This window comes from Pongo pygmaeus, chromosome 2, assembly GCF_028885625.2.
Source record: "Pongo pygmaeus isolate AG05252 chromosome 2, NHGRI_mPonPyg2-v2.0_pri, whole genome shotgun sequence".
Lineage (NCBI taxonomy): Eukaryota > Metazoa > Chordata > Mammalia > Primates > Hominidae > Pongo > Pongo pygmaeus.
Genome location: NC_085930.1, coordinates 117,993,952 through 118,018,994, shown reverse-complemented (window position 1 = coordinate 118,018,994; position 25,043 = coordinate 117,993,952). Strand labels below are relative to the sequence as shown.

Sequence of the window (25,043 nt, the reverse complement as noted above, 5' to 3'; positions counted from 1 at the left end):
CCAGTTGCCCAGGCTGGTCTTGAACTTCTGAGCTCAAGTAATCTACCCACCTTGACCTCCCAAAGTGCTGGGATTATAGGCATGAGCCACCATGCCCGGCCCTTGCTCCGTTTTGTTGCAAATTTTTCTCATATGACTGATGATCCTTGGTTGTTCTTTATTTATATCGTTGAAGAATAAGGCTGTTGTTCTTTCCTCTGCCATCACACACTTCTTACCCTGGATAAGAATGCTTCTGCAAGCCTTATGTATCAGAACAATGTATGGACTGAGATGCTTTAGAATATGTGCTAGGGCAGAGCTCAGCATGCTGCCTCCACCATCTCCCTTATGCCAAGATAAGGAGGACTTTCCATTGAAATATCAACCCCATCCTGGGAGATCCATTCTCTCTAGGTATTTTGCTCAGGTTCCTAGAAAATATTTCTGTGACTTCAGCTTGTAAACAAATATTTCCACTGCTCCTTTTCCAACAGGGTTACAGGATTTACTGAAAAGGGAAGAAAAGACTCATAAGTAGTTCGATGAACAGTTTGCCAATCCATTTCCTCATGTTCTGATGCTTCTCATTATTTATCTGCCAATACTGGGTGTTACTTCACCTTGAAACATGTCCTTCACCTCATCTGACTTCTCATTCATTGATTAATAATTTTCAGTTACGATACATTTTTTTTCATCGTTACCCAGTTGTTCCATGTACTCATTATGTAAAATTGGATAATTCACTTCAGTTATTTGGCATAATGGAAAGCGAATAGACTTTGAAGTCTTACTGACCAGGGTCATTTTCTAGTTCTCTCACTTACTGTTTTTTTATATTTCTGAATAAGTTGCTTGGTCCCCCTGAGTCCTAATTTCTTTAGAGTGGAAATGAGAATATACATCTGCAGGTTGTTAGGAGAGCTAAGATCATACATGTAAGGTGCCTGTTACTGTGCTTGCCACATAGAAAATCAGTTTGTTCTCTCCTTTACGCCCCCACACCCCCTTCTTTACTGCACTTTGCTCTTCTCCTTTCAGCTTTTTATTCCCATAATTTTTCCAGGAATGAGGCTTCATTTTCTCTTCTGAAAAACAGAGAAATGATACCTTTCTTCCTCACAGGAATTGTGATGAGGCTCAAATGATGCTATTTTGTAAACTATAAAATACTCCTCAAAGACAAAGCAATACTATGATGAATAGCAGTATTAATAATAGTAAACCATGCCATTATTTCATAAGGCAAAAGAATATATATTAGCTTTTCCATTACAAGATGATTCTGTGATGTACTACTTTTAAAATCTAAAACCCCGGGTATCCTTGCTTATGTCTATTTCGAGAAATGAGTGAATGGATATGTTATGTTACATTGTATATTTATTGGAAGAACTGATAATGATTCTGAATTGGTGACAAGGCTTAGTAGCGGCAAAATAAATGTATTGGTAAATAACTTGTGACTGAATGTAGCCAGAGGTGTGTAACTGGAAAGCAGCCGTTATCCTTCAGTGTATGTTATCTCACTAATGGCTGTGAGGTGCAGTGCAGCAAAACTTCTAGCTTTGTGAAGATTGCTTCTCCACACGCCTCTCCACTGGGTACCTCCATCCACAGATACATTTAGCTTTGGCAAAGCTCCCTGAAGGTGGTCGATTTATTTGCTGCTTCTTAAATTGCTATGGGCTCCCACTGTCACCTAGCTTAAGTGATGGGTCACAAACAGTAAGGCCTTCACATTGGTGAAGGTTTTGGAGTCTTAGATTTCCACTGCCCTGCCCCTTTACTTTAGGTTAGTTTTTGAGTATCTAACAGAGTGGTTCTTTATGTCAAAGGAGAGATTGAGAAGCTTACCTGGACTAAGCTCTGATTCCATTGCAGGCCAGCCCTTTGTGAATCCCGATGGAACTCCTGCAATATACAACCCACCCACCAGTCAGCAGCCCCTGCGAAGCGCCATGGTGGGGCAGTCCCAGCAGCAGCCGCCACAGCAGCAGCCCTCCCCGCAGCCCCAGCAGCAGGTCCAGCCACCGCAGCCACAGATGGCAGGCCCTCTGGTCACTCAGGTAGGGGGCTGGTTGGAAGGCAGGGAAGGGAAGTACCCTGAGATGAAGGCTGCATAGTCCTCAGAGCAGCAGAGAATCAGGGAGAAGGGTATATTTTACACTCAAGCCTCACAAATAAAACCTGGCAGCAGAGAGTTCTTTGCAGATTGACAGGATTTTATCCGAATCCTTAAGTTTAGATAGAGATGAATGCCCCATCCAGTAACTTGCAAGTTGAAAGCATGAAAGTAGGGAGAATAAATGATTTTTTCTTAGGTCTAAATGTCCTTTTGTTAAATGTATGGAGGAGCTTCTCTCAGAGACTGAACTCTAGGTCTTTGCATCATCTTCCTCCCCCATTCCTGTCACAGATCAAATGCTCATGTCTGCAAAGAGTCAATATTGAATTCTTCATCAATGGGAGGAACAGAAATCAGTCAATTCCAAGAAGGACTGGCTGTTCCTACATACTCCTCTTAGAGAGATGCGGAGCTGCCCTCCTTTGCTAGGAAGACACACAGATGTGTCCATAGAAACCTGAAGTGATTCAGGTAGGCTGCTAGAGTGAAACTCATTTTAAATTATTGATATTACTTACTTGTTTTGGGGCAGTATTTTCAGACCCAGAGGATCTAACCAGCAATATCAAACGTACATCAGTAACTTCTTAAATAAATAATCACTAAGTGCAAATGAGCCTTTCTCAAATGTGTCTGGCTCTGGTCTTTCAGAGCCTTGACTTTTCTTTGGTGGCTAGTTCCCCTCTCTGGAGTGCACTGAACCTAGAGAGCCTATGAAAGACAGTGGTGAAATCTTGTGAGATTTCAACCCCAGTGCTTTTCTGTCAGCTGATCAATTTTTTCTTTCTTCCTGTCTGTCCAGGGTCTGCAGGCTTCCTCCCAGTCAGTGCAATATCCAGCAGTCTCTTTTCCTCCCCAGCACCTCCTACCTGTGTCTCCAACGCAGCACTTTTCCATGGTACTGTATTATGTGTATATGACTTTTTCCCCTAGGAGAACATATTCTCTGATTTTACTAATTTTTTGTGTGCCACTGACTGACACTGGGTGGGTGCCCTGGGCTGACTATGTGGGGGTATGTGTGAATGTCTCATTTCTGAACATTACAGCCCATCTCTGCAAACAATGGTTTCCTTTCTGTCATCTGTCTGTCCCATGCTGAGTGCTTCTGTGGTCTGGTACCCTTTTCAGAGTATACCAGCTAAGAAGGAACTGAATGCCTTCAGAGTTAGAAATCAGGAACAGAGAGATACAGGAACTTTGCATGAGGGTTCGGGAAAGATCTCAAAGATGGTGTTGGGATGGGAACCATTATCACCCTTTGCTCCTGATGTAGGTGTCTCTGCAATTCCAATCTCCCAATTTTCTTTCATTTTTCCCTCAAGTCACCAGGTCATTTTGAGCGACAACTTAAAGGATGAGCATTGCTCCTAAATTTCAAATCAGGCCAGTGAATAAATACTCCCTCATATAGTAATATAATCCCACCCAGCCTGTTGGTGATACTGGTCCTGGCTCCATCTTTGCAATAGCACTGGGGGCAATGAGTATGGTTGGTTCTGCCTTATGGGTGTTCTCGAGAGGCAAATTCTGTGGTTTCTGCTGGGAAGACAAGCTGACCCTTCAGGACAGAACATCAAGCCTTCCTTGTGTGCAACACCATCCTGAGGAGCCTATGCCTTCAGTGGAAAAATAATAATTTGTTTCCATTGAAAGAGAAATATTTGGATCAAAATTTTTGTCATCTCTGACTCTCTTGGGATGATTAAACCCTGATTTGTCATGTTGTGTTCTCTTGTTATATTCTGGCTAAAGAATTATTTTATTTTATTTTTTCCAAATTGTACTTCCTGTCTCTCCCTCAACTCCAAGAATGTGTCCTGTGTCTGCCTCAGAGTGCCTCTCTTATTACCAAGCTGATCCTGTGAATTCCCTCATTTATTTCCATGACTTGCAGAGAGATGATGTGGCAACACAGTTTGGTCAGATGACCCTGAGCCGGCAGTCCTCGGGGGAGACTCCTGAACCCCCATCAGGTCCTGTCTACCCATCCTCCCTTATGCCACAGCCGGCCCAGCAGCCCAGCTACGTCATCACCTCTACAGGCCAGCAGCTTCCTACAGGAGGATTCTCAGGCTCTGGCCCTCCCATCTCCCAGCAGGTCCTCCAGCCCCCTCCCTCACCACAGGGATTTGTGCAACAGCCTCCGCCTGCACAGGTAGGTGTGCTTCCTCATGCCTGTGACCTACAGCTGATTTCTGATGCATTTGGACCTTTATCTTTCTATGTAGAAAATAACCAAATTCAATCCCTCTTCCCTTTCTAGTCTATATTAATATTCCGCACCAACAGGAAGTAGTATATTTTTTCATGCATCAGTTGTTCAAAGTTATAGGGCTCAGAAAGTGAGTTGAGTGAAACTGATCCAACTGCCCATGAAAACAACAGGGGAATATCCTATTTTCCAGGCTGCTGGTACAGAGACCATAAGAAAGCATTCCCTCCCGTGTGATATCCTGCTCAGGGGATTGCCCAGGAAGGAAAAGCCTTGGGGAAGGGAAAGGTCTGCACCTAGGAGACTTTCAACACTCTCTTGCTGCTGCCCCAAAAATGCGTTCTTTCCTTTCTTATCAATTCTTAAGCATTTTCTGGGGCTAATCTGCTGCTCCAGGCTGGAGCTCCTCTATGAATATAAAGGAGGAAGATAAGCTGATATCCACGGTCCTTTTCTCTCCCTAAGGGGAAGCAGAGCTCACACATCTCTCACAGGTAGCCATTAATCATACTTAATTGACTTGAGCATGTAAGACACCACAGATCACTGATTTTTACTGTCTTCTCAAAGACTGATTTTGTGTTACTGTTCACCACCAAACATCTCCGCTGCTCTCTTGGGTATCCCTTACAGAATATTAGAAGTGATTACTGTCAAGATATAAAATGCACAGAGGCATTTTCTGGTCCATTTTCAAGGCACACAGATCCCAAGAAAATTCCATCCTAATTATGAAGTATTGCATTGGATGAGCTGTTTAAAGTGCAGTGTCACCTTCGTATCATTTGTTTCACTGCCTTAACATCTTGAATAAATTATTTTCTTTTCAAGCCACACAAAACCCTCTACCATGAAATAATTGTCACTAAATTGTTTATTTTATTTTGAGTGATTAATTAATAGTTCATCTTCAGTTGCCTTCTCTGTAATATTTCTTCAGAAGTGGGATCTTAAAACGTGTACAATAAGTTTAACTTACAGGAGAAAGGGCTTCATTAAGGTATTAATACTTTTACCAATAAATTAATAACTTCAAGCTTAATTATTGGGAAAAATAATTTAGCTCTTTTGGCCTAAAAAGCATTTAAGTGTCCTTACTAATTTCTGCTATCAAACAAAATGTAAGCAGAATGTTTAATTAAAGATCTTCAAAAAAATAAATAAATAAATGAAAATTATCCAGGCTTGGTGGCTCAGACCTTTAACCCCAGCACTTTGGGGGAGTGAGGCAAAAGGACTACTTGAGCCTGGGAGTTCGAGACCAGCCTGGACAATATAGGGAGACTTCATCTCTGCAAAGAATTAAAAAAAAAAAAATAGCTGGGTGTGGTGGCACATTCTTGTGGTCCTACCTATTTGGGAGGCTGAGGTGGGAGAATCACTTGAGCCTGGGATGTCAAGGCTACAGTGAGCCATGATGACATCTCTACACTCCAGCCTAGGAAACAATGCAAGACCCTATCTCAGAAAACGAAATAAATGAGTAAATAAATAGATAAATATTTTAATAGGAAAGTCTTTCTTCACTGAAGGGATTTCAATATTAATCCGCTGCAGAAACAAAAGCAATTCATAACCCCTGTTGTGTCTGTGACAGAAATACTTTCATTCCTTCTTTAACAGATTTTTAAAAAGATAGAAAGAGAGGGAGATAAAACAGGTGTCCATGGTTCATAATCAGTCTAGACATTTATGAACTTCTTTTTGAAGAATCACAGATAAAGGTATAGGCTATAACCCATAGTAAATTTCAACTTAGTAAACATTTTAAAATCTGATTACCCAACTATGGAACAATGGAAATAACTTAGTTCAGATTCAGCCCACAACCATATGTGGAAATATGTTAAACTTCTGCAGAAAATGAATCTATTTAATAAATGTTAAAGGTCGATTTCATCTGACTCATCACGTATGCTTCTTAAATGCCCACTGGAAAGGTGAAGTGAAAAGCACATGGATGAGACAAAGAGGGATTTGAAGAAGGGAAATGGGAGAAGTGCATTTTTTTTATAGTTTCTTCTTTCTTTTCTCTTCTAATCCACTCATTTTTGGATTCTCCATATTTTAACATGATTGGTTGAAAATATACATTTCTGTCCTTTGGGGCTATTCTTATTCCTTTCTCCCTTCACCTCTCTCCTTTCAAACCTTTCATACTGATCTTTTAAAAGATGGCTGTTAACCTGGCTTTCTTTCCATCCTCTCTAAGAGTGGATGAGGTTAGACTAAGATCTCATTTGCTTCATCCGGTTGGGGATCATAGTTCCTAAGAGCTGACCAAAGCGCCACCTTGGAGTGGCGCTGGATACAAGTAGCCAAATCTCTAGCACAGCTTGTGAAGGTATCACAGAAGCTATGTCTGGGGAAAAGAACAAAAACAAAACAAACCACAACAAAAATTGAGTTTAAAATTTTTTTCCATGCCGCTGTACTTTTATTGTAACCTTTAGTGCTCATCAGAACATTTTTAAGTATAAATTCCTTCATCCCTGAGGATATTTTATGTTTTATATTGAACATGAGAAGGGAGATCAAGGAATAGATATCACATTCATGAGCTTACATTTAAGCAAGACACAGTCTTTTCTAAAGGAACAAAATGCTATTTCCTAAAAGACATGTAAATATAAATGCTGACAAATAAATTAGATGATAGTTGTTCCTATTTTTAATATTGGGAGGCATCGGATGCATAATGGTAGTCATCTTTAATACCACCACAATTTGCCAGAGCATAGCTAAATGCTATTTTTACTCCAGAATTATTTGTTTTTTATTATTATAAACTGCCTGACAAAAAAGAGAGAGGTGGTAAGAGCGAATCACTATAAGCAATGTATACAATGACTTAGTTGCCAGCTACTGACCCAAGATTGCTTTAGACTCATTCAGCCTCTTGCCCTTGAATATCCATATGTTATGTAGCCACAGTTATAATTCATCATGATTCCATGAAATTGCAGAGCTACAGCTTCACACAGATTAAGTTATATTTTGTTCCCACTTTATCCTCAGGCAGTAAAATATGTTACGTATGTTTCAACAGCAATATTGAAATAGAAAAGTGTTTCCTATTTGACCTGAGCAAATCAGAAAACAAAATAACCATGAAAATCACAGTTCTCAATAATTGACTTGTAATTTTATTCTATGTATATAATGTTTGTAGGCAGTCTACTAGGTACTTCAGCTGTCATTTTAGAGAATCTGATAGGGGAAAACTCAGAAGCCCAGAGACAGAAAATAATTAACTAAGATCAGTAAGGAAGTGACCTTAATGTAAATGAACTGAGGCAGGCAAAGAAGTCTATCAGATCAGGAAACATTTGATTTGAATCATAATCAAATAGTCAGAATAATTTTATTCATTCTCAGTCATAAGAAAGTTAAGAAGGTAGCATAAACAACATTTTTATCATATTTCCCCTTTTAGATTGAACGTACTTTTTTGAATAGTGGTGTGTACCAATCATTCTGCAATGTGCTTTGATAGACTACCATATTTCATAATTGCATTCTCTGCTCTTTTTAAGCTACAGATCGGCAGTTTTCATGTTTCACCCATTTCCGTTAGAAAAGCAATTCAAGTTGGATATAATATTTAAAATGTAGGTTTTCGTTGTTGATGATAACTGTTTCACTCTCTCGTTTCATCTAAAAAACACAAAAGTCTTGTTTTAAAACAACCATTGTATGATCACGACTAGGTCAGCAATTGAGCAGGATTTATCACAGATGGCTCATCTCTGCTCCATATGGCTGGGGTGGCTTGACTAGGGCTACACTTACATGCCTGGAACTGGAGGGTAACCAGTCAATTGGGGGTACCTGTGTTCCCCACATGGCCTTCTTCTGCAGCAGAATAGTCTGGACTTCTTTATCTCTTGGCTGGGTTCCCCGCCTACAGACGTGGAAGCTGCAAGTCTTCTTTAGGATCAGACTTGAAAAACTCAGACATCATTTCTGCCTCATGGCGTTGGTAAAAGAAAGTCACAGAACCAGCTCAGATTTACGTTTGGGAAATGGATTTCGCCTCTTTACAGGAGAAGTAGCACGCACATACACATAGGCATGGGAGAAGTTTGCGGTGGCCATCTTCACAACCTACCACAATTATAAGACGAAAACGTATTTTAAGTTTAAAAATTTACATTATCTACATTCTCATTCTCTGCTTTCTTCCTCCTTTCTTCCACAGATGCCTGTATATTATTACCCATCTGGTCAGTACCCTACCTCAACCACACAACAGTACCGGCCCATGGCCCCAGTTCAGTACAATGCTCAGAGGAGTCAGCAGATGCCACAGGCAGCACAGCAAGCAGGTACTTGGAATCTGTTTCCCATTTGCTTCTCAACCCAGTTATTTTTGCTGGTGAATCTTGTACTCTTTGGATGAGTGTCCAAGCTTGGCAATTTAAACCAGCACATTTCCTCTACCCAGAGAAGATAACAAAGCATTTGATTGACTCTGTGTGGAAAAATAGTAGGTACAAGAAGGTGAAGCATATGTCAGACTAGCATCCCTGGCATGCATGCTAAACAGTCTCCATAAATTATTTTTTGATCCTTCTTCTGTTAAAGCAGAAAGTCAACCACATCCGTACCTTTCTAGTTCATACCTTCTTTTAATTTTTTTTTCTTTTCAATTTGAAGAGAGTGCTTCCTCTGTTCTTAAGGCTAGGAAACCAAATTAGGTTGTTTCAATATCGTGCTAAAAGATACTGCCTTTAGAAGAAGGCTACTGACAATGCAGCGTGTCTCGGTGGAACTCTGACTCCATGGTTCACTTTCGTGATGGCCACATGCCTCCTGCCCAGAGCCCGGCAGCCACTGTGCAGTGGGAAGGGGGGCCGATACACTGTACGAGAGTGAGTAGCAGGTCTCACAGTGAACCGGTCTCTTTCCCTACTGTGTCACACTCCTAATGGAATGCCGTTATCCAAAGAGCAGCACGAACCCGACAGGGCTGAGTGGCTTGTGCTAGGGAGAGGTTTGTGTCATTCCTGCTGACCAAACTGCGGGAAAAACTGCTAATTGTCATGCTGAAGACCGCCTGACGGGGAGACTCTGCCTTCTGTAAGTAGGTCATGTAAAGAGCACGTGCTCCTTGCTGCTACTCATAGATGCCTGCTCCGTGATCTGATTTCTGCACTGCATCTATGTTATGCACATGGAATGTATACAGATACATGTATGTAATATATACACATTATGTACCATTTTGATAAGCTATGATAAAAATGCAGTTCTTGCCAAGGATTAGCACCAATCACAGACATCCTAAGAATACCAATGCTGACACTGCTAGCATCCTGTCAGATTGGAGAAAGAATTAAGTTCCCCTGTATTGTGGATGGCTACGTGTTCTTTGGTTTACCTCATGGCCTATTTAAAGTCTGTGGGAGAAGAATTAGAGAAACCTGTATCTTCCAGCCAGATTTTGTCTTGTTTCAGCACTGTATTAGTTTGGGGAAGAATATATTTGACCTCTGAATTGACTTTAGACTTTTACAGTGTTTTGAGAACACTAAAGGGTTTCAAATAACTACTTATTTTTAAAAAATCACTTGGCAATATTTTCTCTAATTTGTGGAAAATGTTATTACCTTTATCATTTTGGTGGTAATGGTGCTATCAGTTTAGATACATCCTGTAGAAATAAGTTGCTTGCATTCTGGACTATCTTATTTTATGCTAACGTTAATTAAAGGGTTAATTTACAATCTTGAGGATCTTGGTTTAGAGGCTATGTGGAAGTTTTCTTCTTGGTTACTAATGCCTTTAGAAGAAGAAAGATGCAGATATCTAATTATAATGATTTTTATTAGGTTTGGTGCCATTGTGTGGCAATTTTTAAAGAGATTATTTCAGTCTTGTGGTAGAGTGTCATCATACAAAGAAACACAGTTACAAAACATGCTGAAATCCACTAAACCCATAAACTCTAGATCTATGTGAGGGGATGAGAAAGTTAGATGAATATGCTAACTGGGCAACAGAATTAGATTTCAAAAAAGTTTAGGCCTCCCCCACTGACTTCTACATTGCTTTTTCTCCTCTTCACTAACTTCATTAGCAGATGTCAAAACAAGAGACAATATATGAGACATTTTTTACTCTTTAATAAAACACAATGGGAGAATTTAGGGATGTGGAAACACCTTCCCCCATTCAGTTAGAGACCTCACTGGCTCCAACTACATCCCATGGCAACTTGGTAGCTTTGGTTTGTTACATTCTCCCACATCACAGCAAAAATGACACCCCCAAGGTGAGATAATGACACTGTAATGAGAAAAGTGCACTCTAGAGCAGCATCAAGCTCAATATAGAAGCAAGGCAGTGCCTAGGGTGTCAAGGAAGTGAGTGCCAGTTAATGTGGCCCGTACAGGGTGAGGAGGTGAGAAAAGTGAAATGATCATAAACAGTATTGTCCCCAGAAATGATGGCATTAGTATACACATGCAGACTGAGACCTTTGGGCTCTTAGTTTTTGTGACCACCACAGTGGATACCTGGCCTAAAATCCCGAACACAGTTTCCACCACAGTAATGAATGTACCTAGTATTTGGGAAAGCAGGTGGTGTTCCCTGACCTTACAGAGAATCACTTCTGCTAATAAAATCCAAGTAACCAGCCCACACAGTGGCTCTTTGAGAGTGCACAGAGGCTCTGGGTCCTACAGCTGGGAGTCCTTTTGTTGAGCCTAGGGAGACTAACAGAAACTTTCCAAATGGACATGGCAGTCATTTGTGAGAGCAACTCTATGTGGATGGATTATCTCATAGAGGAAACAGCCTCTTCAGATAACTGTATAAGTTATATTTTCTGGAGGAACTAGAAAATAAGACTTCTCCATCTTTAAGTCAAACTATGGGCTACTATCAGCATGTCACCCTCCCACAGTCATGTTTTAACTTGTTCTTCCTCCTGCCTCCTGCTGCTGTGTGTCTTGGGATCTGACCCTCTTCCATCTTCATCTGATAATGACACCAGATTGTGTCATAACGTCCTCAGCTATCACGTGGTTAAAATTAGAGTGAGACAGAATTATGTCAGTTAAAGCCAAATGAGATTTTAATCTGAATTTGCTTCTTGGAACTGTTCTTAATCTTTATTTAATTGCAGTAAAAAGCCTCTCTTCCTTCTCCTACATTCTTGCCAGAATTGAAATCTCTGTCAGTTACTACATCTTTCCTAAGACTTAAAACTCTACACAGTGAATTTTTGTAAAGTGAACTGGACACTATACTGTTGATTAAATAGGACACCTGAGTTCCCCTGTGGCACAGTAGGGAAACATAAGTTCTTTATCCTGGTGATTTTGTACTCTTCATCTGATCAGCACATGGTAAAAGGTCCTAAACATGTGGAAGAGGAAGCCTATGTTGGTGGTGATTATAAATAAAGAACACTAATGTTGGGGCCAGGTGTGGTGGCTCACACTTATAATCCCAGCACTTTGGGAGGTGGAGGCAGGTGGATCATCTGAGGTCAGGAGCTCGAGACCAGCCTGACCAACATGGTGAAACCCCGTCTCTACTAAAAAATATATAAAAATTAACTAGGCATGGTGACGGGTGCCTGTAACCCCAGCTACTTGGGGAGGCTGAGGCAGGAGAATCGCTTGAACCTGGGAGGTGGAGGTGGCAGTGAGTCGAGATTGCGCCATCGCACTCCAAATCCAGCCTGGGCAACAGAGCAAGACTAAATCTAAAAAAAAAAACAGAACACTAATGTTGAGAAAGTTTAGAGAAATCAAGTGGTGGAGTTGCAAAATGATATTTGGAATTTGTGACTACATTTGTGAGAAAAATAAAAACCTTCAATTTACAAATATCTCCAACAGAATAATTTGTTTATTGCCAATCTGGCATTATCAGGTACCTCCTATAGTGGGGAGATGGTTTTCTTTCTGAGGGAATTATTGATAGCCCAAGTCTGTGTGGAAGAGCAGTTATCAGGATAGGTGCACTGCCTCATTAGCCAGGCATGGTGGTACTTGCCAGTAGTCCCAGCAACTTGGAGGAGCACAAAATCACCAGGATAAAGGACTTACGTCTCCCTAGTCCGCCTCAGGGGAACTCAGATGTCCTATTTAATCAATAGTATAGTGTCCAGTTCACTTTATAAAAATTCACTGTGTAGAGTTTTAAGTCCTGAGGTAAGAGGATTGCTTGAGCCTGGGAGGTTGATACTGCAGTGAGGCATGATCATGCTATTGCACTCCAGCCTAAGTGACAGAGCAAGGCCCTGTCAAAAAAGAAAAAGAAAGAAAGAAGAAAGAAAGAAAGAAAGAAAGAAAGAAAAGAAAGAAAGAGGGAGGGAGGAAGGCAGGAAGGATGGATGGATGGAAAAGAAAGAAAGAGAGAGAGAAAGGAGAGAGAGAAAGAAAGAAAAGGAAGAAGAAAGAGAAAGAAATAGAAAGAAAGGGAGAAAGGAGAGAGAGAAAGAAAAAAGAAAAAGAAAGGAAAGAAAGAAAAGAAAAAGAATGAAAGAAAGAGAGAGAGGGAGGGAGGGAGGGAAGGAAGGAAAGAAAAGCAGTTATCAGGTTATGGCTTGTTTATAAAAAGACTATAGTTTTAAAATCATTCTATCTTTGGAAGACTTGGAAGTGAGAATATCTTAACTGGAAACAGAGTTTCTCCACGTTCAGATATTGAAATGAAGTGCTGATGAACAAGCATTTCATTCCTTAATGTTTTAAGTTTATTTTAGTAGTTAGCTCTCATGCCATTTTTTTAGTTAGTACCTGTGTTGCTATGGTTTTGTTCTTGTTGAGAAACATATTTAAGGCCACAAAAATATTAGCAATTATCACATCTCCCATTGATTTGGGATCTCTAGTGGGATAGTTTAATCACTACCACAAGTTTACAAGGGAAATACAGTGTTCCTTCTTTACAGATAGGTGAAACTATTGCTCAGGGAGGTGAAATAAATTATCCTGGATCTCAAGGTTAACTGTGTAGGGAAAAGCACCCAGACATGACTGGTTTTAAGCCCATGTGTTAAGCATTTTATTAGAACAACTTAAACACAGTTACTAGTTTTGCCTTTATATGCTAACATGGATGATTGCATAAAAACTGGCATGTGAGAAATAAACCAACATGCCCGTGTTATAGAGGCAGATAATATTTAGTTAACTGTTCGAGTACACAGGTTGACCTAAAAGCAGAAAATATAAGAGCCTTGGCCTTCTGCCTCCCTACTGAGCTTGGGGTTCCATATCACTTTGTAGAGATGGTCAATAACAACAAATGGCAGAGAGCAGCTGAGATATTTACATTCAATTCACACATTATTAGAAAGGAAAAGAAAACAAAAAAGAGTTCTTCTTAAATGATTTCCAACTCCAAATTTCCTATGAAGTTTGACTTAAAAAGAAATATACTTAGCTTCATTCTCGGCTCTCCAAAATCTTGGTCATTCCTAAAAGCAAAAAAAAAAAAAAAAAAAAGGAACTTATAAAGTAGTCCTATGTGTGTTCTTAAATGGGAATTGGGGGAAGAAGTTTGGTTTAGCGTCAGAGTAACACTAGCCTCATAAAATGAATGGGAAATTGTTCCTTCCCTTTCTATTTTTGGAAACAGATTGTATAAAATTGGTACTAAATCTTCTTTAAATGTTTGTTAGAATTCTCCAATAAATCCATTTGACCCTGGAGATTTTCAGAAACATTTTTTTAACTTTGTATTTTAAGATAATTTCTGGAGATTTTAAATTATGAGTTAATTTTTTATGATTATAGTATTCAGATTATATATTTAATCTTTGCTTAGTTTGGGTAGTTTGTGATCATTAAGGTCTTGGCCCATTTCTTCTAAGTTGCTGAATTTAAGAGTATAAAATTGATAGTTTTATTTCTTTACTATCTTTTTATAGCTTCAGGATATGTTGTGATATCCTGTTTCTTTCCTGGTATAGATGATTTTTAACTTCTCTCTTTCTATTTCTGTCAGCCTTGCTAGATTTATCAATTTTATTGATCTTTTCCAAGAACTAGCTCTGTTTCATTGATTTTTCTGTATTGTTTTAGCTTCAATTTCATTGATTGCTGACTTATCTTTATTATTTTATTATTTTCTTCCTTCTGTTAATTTTAGGTTTATTTCACTTTTTTTGTTTTTGGTGGTTTCTTGAGATAAGAAGTTAGATTTTTAATTTGAGATTTTTTCTCTTTTTTAATGTAAATATTTAATGCTATAAATTTCCCTTTCAGTCTTGTGTTAGCTGTGTCCCACAGATTTTGATATGCTGTATTTTCATTTTCATTCATTTGTATATATATTTAAATTTTCTCTGAGACATTATCTTTGACCCGTGGATTACTTAGAGGTGTGTCACTTAATGCCCCAGTGTTTACAGATTTTCTTTTTGTCTTCCTGTTATTGATTCTTGATTGATTCTGTGATAGTTAAATAACATATTCTGTATGATTTCAGTTCTTATAAAATTTTTGAGATGGTTTTATGACCCAGGAAATAGCCTATTTAGGTGAATGTCCCACAAGCACTTGAAAACACTGGGTATCCTGTGGTTGTTGGGTGGGATGTTCTATATATATCAGCCAAATCAGGTTGATTTATTTTGTTGTTCAGGTCTTCCGTATTTTTTCTGTTTTTATGTTTACAGTTCCATCAGTTGCTCAGAGGTGGATATTCACAATCCCACCATAAGACTTTCTAAAGCCCTGGAATGAATTTCAAGGCAAAAGTTGCCTCCAGTGTCCCTGACATGCAAAGACAGAGGAGGGACTTAGTTTTTCAGACCATGCTATCTTTTAGTTCCTTTTGCAATTGAATAAGAAATGTTTTATCACCTAAAAAATGTTAACATTTCATAAAAATAGTCTGGAAGGTAAAAGTCCTGTGAACAGTGATTGGGCTTTGGGTGAGCTGTTCCTATAAGCTTCTGCCCGCATCTCTCACTTGCCAGGCTTTCAGCCCTGTTGCTTAATGCCAATAATACTACTTTAGGTTTAGGTAGAAGAGTGATGAAGATGACCGCTTACAAAGGACAGTTCAACAATCTGCCTTCCTAATAGACCAGGAGGGTCTATATTCTTGAATGCCGTGAAGATAGAACAATACGAAATCAGGACAGCTACATAGCAGAGTAAAGAGGGTAAAAAAGAGCATGAGGGAACCTTAAGTTAAATTAAATTATAACTGCAGCAAATAATTTGGTATGGATTCTGAAACTATAGAGATGTGTCTCACCTCTGCTTTATAAAATCCCTTTTCTCTTCTACCCTCCCCTGCTCCCAACTATCTGCTGAATGATTCATTTTGGGTAAAAAGCAGTTTCATAGAGCATTTTCCATTAAAATGTTTTACTTTTGAAATTACAGTTCAGAAGGAGGTCATGAAAAAGAAATCCTAAAAATGCATAGTGTTGCAAAACCCATGCAGCTTTTATGGGGCTTTCTTATGGTGATTTAATGTACCTCTATTCTGCGTGAGTAAGTAAGTGATACTCTAATCTGCCTTGCAGTAGTAGAGTTGGAATTTCTCACGGAAGACAATAGTGGAAGTCTTTGGAATTTTTTGGAATGTCTTTACTCACTCTTTTCACTTACATTTAAGATAAACCTCACTTTGGACTATCCCTTACAGTCTGCTCAACAGCCAGAATGAGATATGAGTACTATCAATATAAATGGAGTTTAAATACTTAATTTTGCTAAATGAAGAAAGTGAGGCTAGAAGGCCAGTCTCTGGTCCAATACAGTCTCTCTTGTCAGAGCCAGAGAGGGTCTTCTGCTACTTTAGCACCTACAGAATTAATAACAGATACAGATTTCAGAAACTCAGCAAGCTTATTCAGACAGTCTGACAAATTCTGACTTGTCAGAGTCTACTCTGCCTATGTGAACTCAAAACTAGCTAATAACTGCAAGTTGTAAAGAAGCACACAAACAAGAGAAAACAGTATCTCAATAATTTGGAAATATGTTATTACCTATCCCCACTCATAAGAAAAGAGTTAGAGATTCTCCAACTGTCAGAGTATGATCTTTTTCTTCCCAGATAGAGAAGGTGGAAATAAGCCTTTACAACAGGTCTGTTGTTTGTTCAGCTAATTGGGGAAGCTAATGATGGATGCAGATAAATCAGGTTGTGATGAACTAAAAATACATGCAAATAAAAGACATAGGAAAGAATGGTGAGGGAAGAGGAAACCAGGTCAGGGAATGTATATCCTGTTTGTTTTATTTTGCTGACTGATACTATGATAACGGTATTAGTCAGGAATCTGCAGACAGCACTCTGACCTTTTGGATCTAGATGCCATTGAATCAATCCTGTATTCTACATCTGAGGAAACTATGGGTGTTTAAAGAGTTCTTTGGTGAAGAATTGTGAAGTTGGAGGGGGTCAGCATGTCAGAAATACAAACTTTAAAATAGGCCAGTTTTTGTTTCCCTCTGGAACACAAATTTGAAATGCCTTTCAACTCTTTAGTTACAGTTATTCAATTCCCTCTAGCTCTTCTGTACACAAATCAACTCTAAGCCTCTGAAGACTCGTAAAAACATCTTGCAAATGCTATCCCCAAGCCCTCTCATGGGAGATGAGAAGGTTACTATAACCAGGCTCCTAGAACTTTAATGTGCATGGAAACCCAGACCTTGTTAAAATGCATTTCAGTGCAGAAGTTCTGGAGTGTCTTGAGATTCTACATTTTTAGCAAACTCCCAGGTGATGCGGGTGCTACTGGTCTACTGTTTTGAGAGCAATACAATAAATAGTACATTTTTATTCATGGCCAGCTCATATACAAGTTGTTGCAAAGGGAGGGGACATACCCAAATTCATTATTTTATTTCACATTATTTGTATTAGGCACAATTCTAGTATTTCACAGTCAACATATCTAATCTTGTGAATTACAGCTAGTATTTAGAATTAATATGCTAATATTTACAAATCCAAATTTTAAGAAAGCATATGAATATAATGTGATTCCATGACATAGCAGACACTCATAAATGCATGAATAACATGTGTACCTATTTTTACTTTGGTATGGCAGGAAGTGAATGTGTGTGTGTGTGTGTGTGTGTGTGTGTGAGAGAGAGAGAGAGAGAGAGAGAGAGAATATTCATTTTAGCCAGATCTCTTGGTGGTTTATTTTTCCCTTGTGGAAAATATGGTGCTTCAGGTAAAGTTGTTGTGTGAATATTTAAAAGGTTAAAACAGAAATCTCTCAACCATCTAATTCAAATATAAATAAGAGCAAAACTGTGGTTAAATATTATGAAATCAAATAGAATGACAGCCTAACAAATCAATTCATGTCAACATATGAATATACACATTTTGTTTTTCAAAGTTCAAACACCCAAGGAATATATCTCACACCTTTTGGGACACTTTCAAAGGTATAGTATGTTTCAATTTTGGTATGCCTAGTGATCTGGGAATTTCAACAAATTTAAAATAATAATACTTCCATCAAAGCTCATTTCAATTGTTCAGATGGCAGAAAATAACCAGACTGTGAAAATGTATCCCTATCACCCTTTGCTCCTGGCAGCTCTTTCCTTCAATCATTTTAGTTTACTCTTGAATGAATAATAGTGGAATGGACTTAGTGGCATGGCTGGCAGGAAGATATGATTATCTGTGGAACATGTATATTTGAAAAGAGACCAAAGCCACGATTTCTTTTCCGATAGTTCTTCATAGAAATTCAATAAATAGCAACGTGTTTAGTTGTTTTGTTCCTTCTTTTAGAAGTAATGTTTCTGATATAATAGCGAGCTGTTAGTATTAACAGCTCCAAGTAAGAAATAAGGTTATTGCCCCTTTAATGTTGTTCTGAAACACATTTCGGATGGGGCAAAATGTACCTTAATGGAATCTACAAATTTATCTAACCAAAGCAGTTGAGTAAGGGTTGACAGTGAATTCAATATTTTTAGCTTGACTGATTAATGTAATTGTCAATGTAATTGAGAGGTTTTTTTTTTTCAAATATCGCTTTTCTCATTCTTTGTGCTTCTGCTATTCTTTTTTTTAATTATTTATTTATTATTATTATACTTTAAGTTTTAGGGTACATGTGCACAATGTGCAGGTTAGTTACATATGTATACATGTGCCATGCTGGTGCGCTGCGCTCACTAACTCGTCATCAAGCATTAGGTATATCTCCCAATGCTATCCCTCCCCCCTCCCCCCACCCCACAACAGTCCCCAGAGTGTGATGTTCCCCTTCCTGTGTCCATGTGTTCTCATTGTTCAATTCCCATCTGTGAGTGAGAACATGCGGTGTTTGGTTTTTTGTCCTTGGCGATAGTTTACTGAAAATGATGATTTCCAATTTCATCCATGTCCCTACAAAGGACATGAACTCATCATTTTTTATGGCTGAATAGTATTCCATGGTGTATATGTGCCACATTTTCTTAATCCAGTCTATCATTGTTGGACATTTGGGTTGGTTCCAAGTCTTTGCTATTGTGAATAATGCCACAATAAACATACGTGTGCATGTGTCTTTACAGCAGCATGATTTATAGTCCTTTGGGTATATACCCAGTAATGGGATGGCTGGGTCAAATGGAATTTCTAGTTCTAGATCCCTGAGGAATCGCCACACTGACTTCCACAAAGGTTGAACTAGTTTACAGTCCCACCAACGGTGTAAAAGTGTTCCTATTTCTCCACATCCTCTCCAGCACCTGTTGTTTCCTGACTTTTTAATGACTGCCATTCTAACTGGTGTGAGATGGTATCTCATTGTGGTTTTGATTTGCATTTCTCTGATGGCCAGTGATGGTGAGCATTTTTTCATGTTTTTTGGCTGCATAAATGTCTTCTTTTGAGAAGTGTCTGTTCATGTCCTTCACCCACTTTTTGATGGGGTTGTTTGTTTTTTTCTTGTAAATTTGTTGGAGTTCATTGTAGATTCTGGATATTAGCCCTTTGTCAGATGAGTAGGTTGCAGAAATTTTCTCCCATTTTGTTGGTTGCCTGTTCACTCTGATGGTAGTTTCTTTTGCTGTGCAGAAGCTCTTTATTTTAATTAGATCCCATTTGTCAATTTTGGCTTTTGTTGCCATTGCTTTTGGTGTTTTAGACATGAAGTCCTTGCCCACACCTATGGTATCACCACCGATCCCACAGAAATACAAACTACCATCAGAGAATACTACAAACACCTCTACGCAAATAAACTAGAAAATCTAGAAGAAATGGATAAATTCCTCGACACATACACTCTCCCAAGACTAAACCAGGAAGAAGTTGAATCTCTGAATAGACCAATAACAGGAGCTGAAATTGTGGCAATATTCAATAGCTTACCAACCAAAAAGAGTCCAGGACCAGATGGATTCACAGCCGAATTCTACCAGAGGTACAAGGAGGAGCTGGTACCATTCCTTCTGAAACTATTCCAATCAATAGAAAAAGAGGGACTCCTCCCTAACTCATTTTATGAGGCCAGCATCATCCTGATACCAAAGCCAGGCAGAGACACAACCAAAAAAGAGAATTTTAGACCAATATCCTTGGTGAACATTGATGCAAAAATCCTCAATAAAATACTGGCAAACCAAATCCAGCAGCACATCAAAAAGCTTATCCACCATGATCAAGTGGGCTTCATCCCTGGGATGCAAGGCTGGTTCAATATATGCAAATCAATAAATGTAATCTAGCATATAAACAGAACCAAAGACAAAAAACACATGATTATCTCAATAGATGCAGAAAAGGCCTTTGACAAAATTCAACACCCCTTCATGCTAAAACTCTCAGTAAATTAGGTATTGATGGGACATATCTCAAAATAATAAGAGCTATCTATGACAAACCCACAGTCAATATCATACTGAATGGGCAAAAACTGGAAGCATTCCCTTTGAAAACTGGCACAAGACAGGGATGCCCTCTCTCACCACTCCTATTCAACATAGTGCTTCTGCTATTCTTCACCTTGATTTTTTTGCTCCTTGGGGTTGGCTGGAGATGGGGAGAAGGAGCATCAAAGCTAAAGAAAGAATGTGGAATACTGGTATGACCAATAAGATACATTAATTTATAAACAGTAGGATTTTTGTCTTTATACCTTAATTTGCCTTCTCTAAGAGTTAATGATTCTTTAAAAAGACATATTTTCCTAATAATTTACACACATTTTAATATTTAATATTTAGAGTCCATTATTCTTTGTAATTTTTATTTGAGGAAATAGGTGTAACTAATAACACTAAGAGAAGCAATGCAAAAGTTGTTACACTTGACAGCTCTAAGGACATGATTTATACTTTGGGTGTCTGCATTATTATATTTCCAAAAGCAGAGGGGTGAGTTATTAAAGAGTGACACGAGGATTTAATTGTCTGTTGTCTGTTAACATCAGTGGGAGGAGTCACATGAATAAATCCTTGTGGAACATGCTGTTCTGAAAATATTAGTTTGAAAAAGGTTTCTATGGAAATGTTCATGTGTTTCTTTCATTAATTGGTCTAATTATTCCATTTACAAAAATGAGAATGAGAAGTATAACACTTGGATTAAGAGAAAAATTAACATTGTTAAGAGAAATAATAAGAATCATGCTATTTTTAGACCTAAAAATCTTACACCTCAGTTGTCACCTAGATCTATGAACTACCCTGTTTTTCAGTCCCACTTTTCTTCTGAAGCACATTTAAAACAAACAAACAAACAAAACTTTTTCATTGTCTCCACCACCTTCCCAACCCTAAGTCTGTTTCTCATTGTATTTTCTATCTTTAACTCTTGACTCTACACAAGTTCTCTGCAACTCTCTTTATACTTTTTTTCTTTTTATATTAAATAAAATTTGCACTTCAAACTCAGGATGCTGCTCATGTTATGTTTTAGTTGTCTGCATTTTTCTCTTTATCAGTTCTTTTTCTTTCTATTCTGCACGTCTCTCCATTATGAGATAGGACACTTCATTATTCCAGAGACAGTCTCAATCTAACAGCCAAATAATGAAGAAGAATTTCTGGGATTTTCTCCTTTTCTAGTAAAAGCCCACAAAGAGTACCATGCTATTTCTTGTTCACCATGGTATCCCTAGAGCCAATGTAAATTTGGCCCTCAGGATTTGTGACTTCACGTAGCAATTAGTTGTGATAAAAGAGTGAAGAACTTCTTGAGTAGTGTTATTTTTATCTTGCTTTCCAAATTCAGAGATGCAGTGGTACCCATGGGAAAACTGCAAGGCTTTTGGATGGTGTTTAAATTTTTCATTTCCAAGAACTACACGTTTGCTTAAAAACTTTAGTGGTATTCCAATTTTGAATAGAAAGCAGTTTGCAAATTCCTGAACTTATAAGACACTATCTCAGAAGTAAGTACCCCTGAAAGACGCTGCTTTTTAATACTCTTTCTTCATTCTACTGTCTTTAGACATGACTGCTTACTACAGGGACACAAATGCAAATTCAGCAAAATCAATCAGCATGGGCTCATTTTACTCATTACATCCTAGTTTGTGTATTCCCCAGACCAACAGCATAAGATCACAGTTTTAATCACCCCCTCCAGCTCTGAAATACCAAGAGCCCTTCTGTCCAAATGAGTGGCACATAAATGTAATGGTTCCACAGCAACAATTAGTATAATTCTAAAAGAAACACTGTAACTTAGGCACTCTGTTTAGAGCTTATGCGAGTGACGGTCTTATAAGTGGGTTCACTAGTTGGTTCAGTTGTTATAGTATGATTCCATGGCTGAGGCATATTTGCACATATGTTCTTTGGGAGAGTATGTTATCAATGTGCAGTAGCCTTCACATTTATGCTCCTGTCCAAAGCCACGAAACCACCACAGACCTTCCCCATGCTTTCATTTAGGTGCTATTCACAGTTGTCAGCCAATCCTTCCTGGTGGCAGTGATAATTTTGATGGCTCTTCAGTGACTTCCACCAATCGCTAATCATGAGGAAGATGCTTAATCATGGGGAAGATGTCAGCCGGCATTATGATTCCCACACTGTTTTTTGAAGGTACCTAGAGACTTGTAATTCTCCCAGATGCTCTTACTGCTTTGGGGATTGTTTTGTTGTTGTTGTTGTTGTTGTTGTTGTTGTTGTAATAGGTCCAGCACAATTGCACCCTTTATAAGCCACTGTGTGTCATATTTGTTCTGAGAATAAAAGATAAATGGCAGAAAGAAGGTCCAGATTAAAACCAAAAGCACACCTTGCAGAATGCAGGATATTGCAGTGGAACACACATTTTGAGTAGGAATATGCAGTAAAATCTGTCAAGCTAGCTCCAAGTAGGTTTGCATTAATTTTTGTTTCCTAAGGAAAACAACTTATAAACAAATATCACTTTCATTACTCATGTATGCATGGGCAGTGTGAAGTAGCCAGCAGTGTGGTATTATGATACAGAGTTCAGAGGGTTTGAAGTGCATTTTAGTGAATTTTTTTTTTTTTTTTTTTGGAGACAGGGTCTTTCTCTGTCACCCAGGCTAGAGTGCAGTGGCATGAGAACTGCAGCCTTGAACTGCCGGGCTCAAATAAGCCTCCTACCTTAGCCTGAGTAGCGGGGATTACAAGCACCCGCCAATCACATCTGGCTAATTAAAAAAAAAAAAAATTGTAAAGATACGGTCTTGTTATGTTGCCCAGGCTGGTCTCAAACTCCTGAGTTCAATTGATCCTTCAGCCTTGGTCTGCCAGAATGTTGGAGTTACAGGAGTGAGCCACCACACCCAGACCCCTTCAATGAATCTTGATGAATAATTCAATTTTCCCAAGTTAAGACCTACTAGGTCTACCTGCTAGAAAAGGCTCAGCTTTTGCTGACCTGGGCCTGTGGAATTGAGATGAGTCAAAGAGAACAATCCAATGACAAAAAAATAAATCTGAGAAAAAAGCTCCAGCCTAGCTGAAAATTGTAGCAAGAATTAGGAGAAAGAGAAGACAATCCAAGTGGTGGTTTTTGTTATGTTTGTCGTGTTTTCTTTTATATATAGAACATTTTATAAATTGTGAAAACAATGCAGTGCATAGAGTAAAGAAGGCTTTTTAAAAAGACCTCAAAACTTTATGCTAACACAGCAATGAATTTTTAGTTTTGACTCTTCTCTTTCTGCCTTTGAGCCTATGTATACATGCATGTTATAGATACAAACATGTATTGTGATCATAGAGTATCGCAACTTCTTATTTATTTGGTATTATATTTATTCAAAACTCATTATTTTATACTTGATTCTGATTTCTGTGACAATTTTTTAAAGAAGTAAAACTGTATTTTCAGATTTCATGTGTTTTACATAAAAATTCAAAGCAATCCACAAAACAACTAGTAGAACTAATTAGTGAATTTAACAATGTTGCAGAATAGAGGGACAATATACAGGAATCCACTGTGTTTTTACATACTTGTGGAAAACAAATAGAAAATTTAAAAATTCTATTTATAATAGCAACACAATTTTAATAGTAATAATTAATCGCAACATTCCTGACCTTGTGGCCCAGAGAGGATTAGATCATTGCCTCATTCATCTGAGAACCACTCCTTGAGCCCTAGACACAAAGCAGTATCTTGTAGAGAAACAGCAATTACAACTTGAAATATTTCTCTATGCAGTCCTTGCTTTCCTGATTTCCTCATCAATAAGGAAGCATATACTTGAGGGGCGGGGGAACTAAAGCTTTCAAATCTCTCATGTGTCTTCTTTAGCTTCCATATTCAACAAATATTTCACAATAAACTTTGGTTTTGCTGCTTCTCTCCCCAAACAAGGACAATGCCATAGAATTTTCAGAGTATTTTTCCACCTTCTGTCAAGGGCTTTTGTCTTTTTAATTTCCCATTGTTAAAAATGACACAATTCAAGGAGCTCACACTCTTTGAGTTGGAGTCTACCTCAAGTGCCTTTCTGAATATGCTACACAAAGGAGACGGTTTCCTTAGCAACAGGAATGTGACGAGAAAAAAAAAAAAACATGGAAATATTTGCTCCCTAACTCCTTCCCCAGCGCCCTTCAACCCTGCTGTTTGCCAGGCACAGAAACTACGCTTTTGACAAGAATTCAGCTCCTGATTAGTTTAACCATTGTCTATAAGTCCCTCTACAAACCACTTGCTCTATTTTTTTCATTAATGAAACCAGTTCAGCTGTGGAATGGTCATTTTCTCATTACTACCTTTAGCTGTTCTTTTCTATATATTTAAGTAAAGTAGAGAAAGGGAAATTGGGTTTTAAAAAGTGTGTGTGTGTGTGTGTGCGTGTGTGTGTGTGTGTGTGTGTGGTGGGTGGATGTATCAATGTGATTGTCCAGATAAGTGGATTTTAAGTGACTGATAGCATTTATTTTTACATTTTTTTCCAGTTTCTGATATTTGCATATAAGATATATTTTAAACTCTGGCAGGAGGCAATGACATGTTTAGCGACCTCTATGAAAAGTAATGTATTAATTTGGCAGTACTTACGACACTTATTAAGTGTGCTTCTGAATAAACCCCCATGAGCTTAATGTGGTTTTCTCTATATATTAAAAATTGGCAAGACAAACATAGGTATATGAACTTACAGATAGAAGAATCTAACTGAGGTCTAAATCCAGGGACATCATTCAGCAATATGGAGATCAATAGATGTGATTTTAAGTCCTAAATGCTCACTATGCCTAGGAAACCAATAAACCCACATCATTTGGGGTCCAAAGCACAACCTTTTCCCAATACAAT

At 38.4% G+C, this 25,043-nt stretch overlaps 1 protein-coding gene across 16 annotated transcripts in view; it reads left to right on the top strand.

The window, feature by feature from the left end:
* ARPP21 (cAMP regulated phosphoprotein 21) overlaps window positions 1-25,043 on the top strand; it is a 157,213-nt gene that overhangs the window by 97,162 nt on the left and 35,008 nt on the right. For all 16 annotated transcript variants that reach the window (XM_054482510.1, XM_054482511.2, XM_063662059.1 and 13 more), the window contains 4 exons: window positions 1,867-2,051; window positions 2,913-3,008; window positions 4,008-4,268; window positions 8,527-8,653. In XM_054482510.1, coding sequence (XP_054338485.1) covers window positions 1,867-2,051; window positions 2,913-3,008; window positions 4,008-4,268; window positions 8,527-8,653 — 669 coding nt within the window. The remainder of the gene's footprint in view (window positions 1-1,866; window positions 2,052-2,912; window positions 3,009-4,007; window positions 4,269-8,526; window positions 8,654-25,043) is intronic.